Raw genomic sequence first — 9,496 nt, 5'->3', positions numbered from 1 at the left:
GAGACTGCTCTTCCCTCAGAGAGACAGCTCTACCCTCAGAGAGACAGCTCTACCCTCAGAGAGACAGCTCTACCCTTAAGGGCTGATCATGGTCCCACGTTCACGCAACGCCAGGGGGTTCCGGGCCCGTGACGTCCTTGCGTACCCACCTCGTCCACCGCAAGGGCCTGACGTACGCCTCCCAAAAATGTTAACCTTCCGTCGAGGCGACGCAGCAGCAAGGGCTGTGATTGGTCCGCTCGCTAAAACCCGACGCAGAACCAAAACGGGTTCACGACTGCGTCGAAGCGTCGTCGTGGTTCTTGCGTTGCGTGTCGTGGGATCACAATCAGCCCTTTAGAGGGGATGGATCCAACCCTAACCCCAGTTCAGAGAGGGCAGGGCTGAGGACTCCAGCAGTGATGGGATGGGAGGAGCAGAGAGAGAGTGAAACGCAAAGGGAACCCCCGTCTGAGCGGTGAAACAATAAGCCCTGTGTGTGGGGGGGTGATCGCTGGGTTGTAAAAATGAAGAAGAAGCTGAAGTCAACGGATTCAGCAGCGGGGCCCCTCCTCGTGTCAGGGAGGAAGAGACAACAATAAGGGGGAACCATTACAAAGTTAATATTTAACGTAATGTAATACATCCATTTTCATCAACAAATTCTCTGTTCAAGTGGTCTTTCTTTCTTTCCCTCTTTCTTCTTTCTTTCCTTCCCTCCTAACCTTATTTTTCTTTCTTTCTTTCTTTCTTTCTTCCTTCTCTCTCTTTCTTTCTTTCTCTCTCTCTTTCTTTCTCTTTCTTTCCTTCTTTCCTTCTCTCTTTCTTTCCTTCTCTCTCTCTTTCTTTCCTTCCTTCTCTCTTTCTTTCTTTCTTTCTTTCTTTCTTTCTTTCTCCCTCTCTTTCTTTCTTTTCTCGTCTAAAGCCACCATGTTGTAACTTTACATGAATAATAGAAACCGAAGCGCTAAGGGAAATAAAAATAGGCAGAACTTTACGACCCAGAAGAAAAGAGACAAAGCATGAATGATTAAACCAAACATGAGGGTTGAGCCAACCCCCCCCCCCCCCCCCCCACACACACACACACACACACACACTATCATCAGAGAACCCATTATGAATGAGATGTCTCCAACATCAATCTACCGATCAGCAAGACCCATGATTATTCACTTGTCATGAATAATTAATGCTAAAACCCCTGGATATGGAGATGAACATTGTGATCAGTGATCAATGATTGGATCAACATCTTTAACCGTCCCCATTTTCATTTTATTCAGCGGATATATTTAACATTTGAGCCTATTCATCTGTATTTAAGATTAATCTGTAATCTGAACAAATCTGTACAATTTGGAGCAACATGCCAATGATTTGAATTATTCTACTTCCAACATGTATGTATTTATTGTATTTTCTCTTGAAGTTATTTGACTCAAGTCCTCATCCTGACTAAATCCAAGTATAAAGGTGGACGTTCTCTACCTCAGTCTGACGCCGTGTTTCCAAAACGCGACGCTAAGAGAATCAAATCCTGCAGCTGTGTGCGTTCTAACAATAGTGCGGACAGAGGGCAGGTGTGTGTTCAACGAGCATCTGAACCAGTGCCGGCGCAGAGAACGGCGGAGCACTTTAAAGGTTATATGTGGTGTAAACACTCAGCAGAAACCAGATCCCCCGGGCTAACCAAGGACAGCAGCACAGCGGTCCTAACAGATCCCTCATTTTAACCATTTGAAAGTCGTCATCTAGTATGCCTAGTATCTAGTAGCTATCTAATATGCCATCGCTGTTAAGCTGTCTTCTTCCTTATTGACAGCCTTGCAATCAGAATCAGCCAGCAAGCTAACCCAGCAGCAAGCAAGCCTTGTCTGCACTAATGGGCCTGTCTCTGCCATTGATTAGGAAGCGATTACTATGCTCTCTCTCTCTCTCTCTCTCTCTCCCTCTCACCCTCTCACCCTGTATTTTCTTTATATTTCCCTTTCATCATCTATCGCCACTCACTATCTCACTTCTCACTTCACACCTGACTCCCTTCCTTATCTTACACACACACACACACACACACACACACACACACACACACACACACACACACACACACACACACACACACACACACACACACACACACACACCCACACACACACACCCACACACACATCTACACCCACTGACAGCTGACTATACAAAATAGACCACTGAGGAAGAAATCGGCGTCAGTGATAAATTCACAGTGCATTGGTGATCAATACAGCTGTGTTAAATGTCAAAGGCAAACCGCAAGCCAATCAAAACAGTGACAACCGGAACGACATCCCCGACGTCATCCATCTTGTGTGTCTGTCCATCATCGATGCTAGCAGCTAGCGTGATTTAGCACGATAGCGCGCAGAGCCGCCCCTAGGACAGGGCGTGACCCTGTGGCCTCAACATGGCTCTCCATCTTGGAGGTCGTCATGGTGATAGTGGTCGTGAGTTCCAACCCCTTTTTGGCCTGTGAGCCCACTTTTAGGTACACAACATCTTGGGACCCCAACTCCTTACACTGTCGTGTGTCTGCTTCTCCACACTCCATCGAGGGGAAACCAGTGCTCGTTCTGCCTTCCTGAGCTCCAGAGGGGCCCTTGCTCAAGGGCTCTTAGGCAGTGTGGTGTCCTTAGGACACGAGGGTGTTGGAGCAGGTGTTGTGGAAACTGAAATGGTTGCTGGCTTGGCTTCTATCCCCGTCCTATCCAGGCCCAGAATCTGATTAGCTAGTTGTCACCCAGCTTGGAAGACGACCCTGCTGCTAGTGTGAATGTGAAGCACGATAGATGTGTGAGCACTTGGCCCTAGCGGCTTTACAAACGATAAACACACGCCATTAATAGTATCGGCTTCCGTTTGCATGCCGTATGCTTTGCCAGGCTATTCCATGGAGGAAGGAGGGAAACCCTGGCAAGGAGTTGTAGCTGCCACTGGTGGCTGGACATTAATTTAGTAGTTTTCGTTTACTGTCTTCGAATGGTCCGGAGGTGAAAGGAATTTCACTTTGCTTTCCAAGCCTCGAAGTGTTGCGTTCTTAAAGGAGGGGGGGAAGTGTTCATCCAGCTACTTAAATCCCGGCCAACACCACAGAGACATCAAACCGTCAGGTTGATAGGATTCAGGACCAGCCATGGTCAAATACGTCTCAGCTAGAGTCACAATCTTTACAACATTTTGTCATTGACTCCCTCAATGACAAAACCAAGCATACAATTTACACAAAGAGAGAAGAGACACACATGATCCATGCACAAATACAGAGCCAGAACTGGCCGACTTTACAATGGATTGAAGCTTCCCAACATCATCCATCTCTATGGGCCTCCTTTCAACAGCCGCTCTGCTGAATTAACATAGAGGATTGTGTTATTTGTGTCCTTTTAAAAGGTTTTAAAGGCCTACTAGGTTACATAATCCGACTTTGCAGACCAGGACTCCACAGGATATGGAGTCCTGGTGACTGGGCGATGAGACTCACACAATCGTCTAGATACTTTTCTTTTTTCGCATGAAAGCCCTAAAGCAAAAGAAAAGCCCCATGTGTACATTTACGTTTACATTAAGGGCATTTAGCAGGCGCTTTTATCCAAAGCGACTTACAATAAGTGCATTTGTTATAATAAGTACATTTGTCATAAGAAGTGAAACAATATATCGCTGTCGGTACAGTAAAGACGTTCATAGAACCAAGTGCAAGTATTACAATCGCTAGGCTAACCCATTCCCCGTGTAAAGCAGCGATAGCAGCTACTGTAGATGCTACACAATTCAGTACCTTGAATAAGTGCAATGTACAAGTGCCAGGACGTACAACATTCAATGGTGGCTGTGCATTGGTTTCTATGCAACACATTGTGTTTGTTACTTGCACATCAGTAGCCATTTAAAATACTTAACAAATAAGAGACATGAGAATAGATACTGGATTTGCTTACCTTGTTGAATCCCTAAAATGTTTCAGTTTGATTGATAGTAGCTCCAAATGGCTCCAGAGCCCGCCCCTTTGGATGTTGAGCCAATCACAGATGGTATACCTTAATGTACTTTAACGTACACATTCCTCAGAGCTGTAAGTATAGCTGCATAAATTGATTAGAGGGCACTTACTACCAGAGTCCAACGTCCTCTCAGACAGGCTGGAATGTCCCACTCCATTACCTCAAGCTGCAAGTGATCCTATTAGTTTTAAAGATGGTTTCATTGTAACAAACCCCTTTAAAGAGGTTATTATCCTTCCTCATGCCCCTTGATGTGTTAACAAGACCTCACTCTCCAAGGCCCTGCCAGCAGCCCCAGATCTGCTAAGAACGGTTTATATGGCCCCGATTTTGACGTCTATCGATGTCTAAGTACTCGATATTTAGACCATTTCAGTATTTTTTACATAGCATCATTATACTTGATGTTGCACAACTGAATGGGATGGGCCTTTACCATGGACGGGCTGACTCTGCCCTGGTGATGTGGTTGGTGGAGGGTCAGAGGAGAGGATGGCAACAGGAAGGTTGGCAGTATCGTTGTGAGTTTGAGGGCTATGAAGGCAGAATGGTAATAGGCTTGGCAGGGCTGGTTGTTGGATGGGTGGGGGGGGGGGGGGACTTTTCTTAGCTTGGCTGGACTCCTCCCCTCTGGTTCTGTGAAAGGTGGAATAAGGTCAACCTTGGCCTGTTCTTCTCCTAGTGTGAGCAAGACCAAACATTTCACCCTTAATATCTAACCCTAATCCTTACCCTATGACTTTAAATCAAACACAGCGTATCATTCTGGATTTCCTCTCCTTTTGTTGTAGAGTGGAACACTTTGACTCTAACAAGGACAGAGATCAGGAAACTGACAAACACAATCAATGGCTTTTATTTAGAACTTTAAGAAAGTAATACAAAAGCTGAGCGGGTCTGCAGAACACCTGCTCTCCCAGCTTCAACGTAATAGTCTCTCGCTCTGTAATCCCTCCCATGGGCTCCAAGGCAGGGTTGATGTAAAACAATGCCCATGCATGGCTTCACCACCGACCATATTCCGTTGTTTCCATTATTGTCTGGATTTGTGCCGTGCATCATCATCTAACTTATCAATGTCCTCATATGCACATTTCTACCAATGTACCAGACACTGTCTGGTTCACATATCTTGTTATTAAAGGCCAGAAGACGACCGTGCAGACGCTTCGCGGCGGGGACAGAATGTGTCCCTGAACAGACCGTATGAATGCTTTGTCTATCTTTATAAACCTGGAACGGCTCAGAGTGACACTGCCCATCGGTTCCCAGGCCGGCCTTTGCCCAAAGAGCAGATCCAGAACCAGAGAACTCTGCCACATCAGACAACAGATAGAGAATGAACACACAACAGTTATGTCCATGGTTTTCTAGCACTACTTTTTTTGCCATGTTTGGTGGCAAAAAACCAGTAAGATGAGGCCAGCCAGTTCATCCTCTGAACTCGCCTCCCTCATCCTCTCACCCAATCCCCTTCACCCAACACCCTTGTCCAAACATTTCACAACATATTCCAAGCAGGCAGTCATCTCATCCTCCTGATGGGTCTCTGCCGAACATTTAATAATAAGGACTGTGCTTAGTTGTGAGTGTTTCTATTGTCTTCAGTCCAAACATTGTGGGCTGGAGGTATTTATACATTTTTTGTCTTTGTCGGGTGAGTTTATTCGGAGAACATCAGATAACATAACAGCGGGCATTTTTGTGACACTGAATTCTTCTACAGCACTAGTTTTGTCGAGCTGTATGATATCTATTTAATAATACACAGCCGCCCTCTGATGGGGCCGTGGTTAAGCACCTCCACCGACCCACTGGTTTGAAGTTGTTACGGTGAGACTCTTTGTTGAATGTCGAGGGTCTCACAGAGTCTGACAGTCGCTTGAATTTCCTTCACGTCCGAAATTAAAATGAGCTTAAGTCCACTCCCACGGCGCTCTCTGTGGGACCCGCAGTGAGGCGTACAGCACCGGCACATCGGGATTTATCGACACTGTGTACAATTCCCCATGATGAGTCTTTATTCAGGCCATGACCGGCCTCAGATCGGCAGGGTGGGGACATGCTGGGGGATTCATGGTAATGTGTGTGTGTGTGTTGGGGGTTTGTGTGTGTGTGTGTGTGTGTGTGTGTGTGTGTGGGCGGGGGTCAGTGGGGGGGGGGCGGCCCGCTGCAATCAATGGCGACAGAGAGCACAGCTGCCAGCATGTTGGAGCCCCCTCACACACTGTATTTACTGATCAGACTGGGTTGATTCCATTGTCCCTGTGTGTGTGTGTGTGTGTGTGTGTGTGCGAGTGTGTGTGTGTGAGCGACACACTCACACACACGCTGTGATGACGGTCCGGGGGCTCGTGTGTTCATGTTGTGTTTGTGATCTTTATGGTTTCATCCTATCAGCAGGGTGACACTCACCACACAGCAGCCTGTGTGTCTGAACACTCTCTCTCTCTCTCTCTCTCTCTCTCTCTCTCTAGAGAAAGAGAGAGAGAGAGAGAGAGAGAGAGAGAGAGAGAGAGAGGTCAACTTACAGTTCCTTCCACATGCGTAGAGCATCGCTGTGTCTCCTTGATGATCAGACGGAGCCAGGCTAGCTTACAAAGAAACTTGCATAGTTACCGGGTCAGTTACTGGGAGCTGAAAGACGGGGAGATAGAGGGAGTAAGAGAGAGAGAGAGAGAGAGAGAGAACGACAAAGCAAGGGAGTAGGTAGAGAAAATAAACAGAAAGTATGAAAGAAAGAAAGATTGAATGAAAGAAAGGAAAGAAGACAGGCAGCTATGGAAAAAAACAACGCAGTCTCACTCCGAGTTCATCAAAAATCTACGCTTGTTCGGGGGCTTTTGGCGTTAACTGCTGACGCAAAGGGTGTCCCAGTGCATCTTCATTCGACGCAGGAGGTCTAAACTAATTACAATGTAATCCCTCCACGGCAAACAGTGATAAGTGCGTAACCCTAACCCTGACCACTACTACCCTAACCCTAACCTTCTACCCAATCAGAGGTGAAAATGGCGATACTTGCCCCTACCATCCTACGAAAAAAAGATTTGCGACAGCGCTTCCTCTGGCCGTCAGATATGGCCGTGGAGCGATGTGAAAGGGAGTTGAAAACCCCCTGCAAAACGTTGCAATAGTCTCTCACTCTGTAATCCCTCCCATGGGCTCCAAGGCAGGGTTGATGTAAAACAATGCCCATGCATGGCTTCACCACCAACCATATTCCGTCGTTTCCATTATTGTCTGTGTTCTTGCCTGCATCATCATCTAACTTATCAATGTCCTTGTATGCACATTTTCTACCAATGTACCAGACACTGTCTGGTTCTCATATCTTGTTATTAAAGCCCAGAAGACGACCGTGCAGACGCTTCACAGCGGGGACAGAATGTGTCCTACCATCCTACGAAAAAAGGATGTGCGACAGCGCTTCCTCTGGCCGTCAGATATCGCCGTGGAGCGATTTGAAAGGGAGTTGAAAAATCCCCTGCGTGGAATGAAGACGCACAAGGACGCCCTTTGCCTCAGCAGTTAAACCCAAAAGCCCCGAACAAGCAGCGTTTTTTGACGAACTCAGAGTGAAACTGTGTTGAATGAAAAGAAGGGAAAGAATGAAAAAATGAAAGTAAGACAGAATGTACTATGAAAGAAAGGGGAACAGAGAACAGACTCTGGGGGAGTTTTCCCAGGAAGTCCTGAACTGTGTGCGTTTGGATTCTGGGGGTCAGCGAGTCCGGAGTGAGGGCCCTCACATGGTGGGGGGTGGGGGGTCCTTGTTCCTTGTTTGGTAGAACCGGCGACGCATAATAACCCCCCCCCCCCCCCCCCCCCCCCCCCCCCCGGCCCTTTGAAGAAAAAACACAAAGACAAAAGAAAAATGGCTTCTTGTTCTATGAATAACCGTTTGTAGTCTTCACCTCCTTCAACCCACCTCTGCTACGTTCTGTGTGTGAGTGTGTGTGTGTGTGTGTGTGTTTGTGCGCGTGTGTGTGTCAGGGTGTGTGTGTGTGTGTGTGTGTGTGCGTGTGTGTTCTCCTCTGCTACGAGGTACCACTATAGTTCCTTCTGGTAACCTGAAGACCTCATTCCCACCACGGCCCCTAAAATGAAGTGCTGTTTATGGGAAGTGCCGGATGATAACTAGACCGAGCCCGGGGGGCTGATAGTGGGGGGGGGGGCCTGAAGGGCCTCTCTCGTCTCCGGACATCGGACACCCGGGCCTGCGTGCCTCCAGGCGGGGGGAGGATATGGAATACGAGAGAGGGCACATGACCAAGGCCAGGTCAGGGGATGGAGCGATATGTTACATAGGATTACTAAAACACCGCCGGGGGGGGGGGGGGCTCCGGACCCCTCGTGATGAGCTCAGCCCTCGTGATGGCGCGCTCGTCAGGGTCGCGTTTCACGGGGCCCTGCCTCCCGTGACCTCGACCGCAGCGCAGCGAGCGGTCCGGCGACGAAGGGGGCGTCGCCGCGTTCCACCGCCGACTCCTTCTCCTCTCGGCCCGTTTGATCGTCCCCCTCCTCATCACCCTCCTCCCTCTCTCTCCTCCATCAGGTCTGCGCCGCATCAGCCAGGCGGGGAGGGGGGGCTAAACGGCGAGCGACGCGCCGAGTCTCCGCGGCGCCCGGCGATGGCGATGGCGACGGCCGCGCCCCCGGCCGCGCCCCTGACGGCGCTGTCCCGCTGGTACCTGTACGCCATCCACGGCTACTTCTGCGAGGTGATGTTCACCGCCGCCTGGGAGTTCGTCGTGCGCCGCGACTGGAAGTTCCCGGGCGTGACCAGCGTGTGGGCGCTCTTCATCTACGGCACGTGCATCCTGAGCGTGGAGCGCATGTACCTGAGCCTGCGGGGCCGCGTGGCGCTGCCGCTGCGCTGCGTCCTGTACACGCTCTGGACGTACGTCTGGGAGTTCAGCACGGGGCTGCTGCTGCGGCAGTTCGACGCCTGCCCCTGGGACTACTCCGCCTTCAGGTACAACTTCATGGGGCTGGTCACGGCCGAGTACGCCCTGCCCTGGTTCTGCGCCGCCTTCCTGGCCGAGCGGCTCGTCATCCGCAAGACGCTGCGGCTCCGCCTCCACCGCGACCCCGCCGAAGGGGGGAGGGCGGCGAGGGGAGACGGGGAGACGGGGGCCGGGGGCGGGACCAATGGCTACCTGAAGGCGGAATGACCCCCCCCCCCCCCCCCCCCCAACACCAGCTGCCCCTCCCCCACCCCGCCTCCCTCCCAGTACTGGACCAGTCTGCTCCCAGTACGCGGTGCGGCTCGGGAAAAGGGCTTTTTAAAAACCAGGAAATAAAAGCGATTCAAAACACTGTTTAGCTCCATGCTAACTATCCGTCCTGAGCTAGCATGCCTTCTCCGTCTGATTCGGTTCACCTTGAGCGGGTCCGGGTCTTGTAAACCACATGCAACCTTTGACCTCTTCCTCCTCCTCCCTCCTCCTCATCTTATCCAAGAGGACCCTGCCAAG

General features: G+C 49.8%; 1 protein-coding gene across 1 annotated transcript; it reads left to right on the top strand.

The window, feature by feature from the left end:
* Positions 1–8,656: 8,656 nt before the first annotated feature.
* On the top strand, positions 8,657–9,193 carry tmem229b (transmembrane protein 229B; the record flags this gene model as incomplete). The annotated part of the gene is made up of 1 exon (XM_079752469.1): positions 8,657–9,193. The coding sequence occupies one exon, from the start codon at positions 8,657–8,659 to the stop codon at positions 9,191–9,193; it is 537 nt and encodes a 178-aa protein (XP_079608595.1).
* Positions 9,194–9,496: the final 303 nt, after the last annotated feature.

This window comes from Pollachius pollachius, assembly GCF_949987615.1.
Source record: "Pollachius pollachius genome assembly, chromosome: 15".
Lineage (NCBI taxonomy): Eukaryota > Metazoa > Chordata > Actinopteri > Gadiformes > Gadidae > Pollachius > Pollachius pollachius.
The sequence above is the reverse complement of the archived record's forward strand: the minus strand, read 5'-3'. Positions and strand labels throughout refer to the sequence as shown.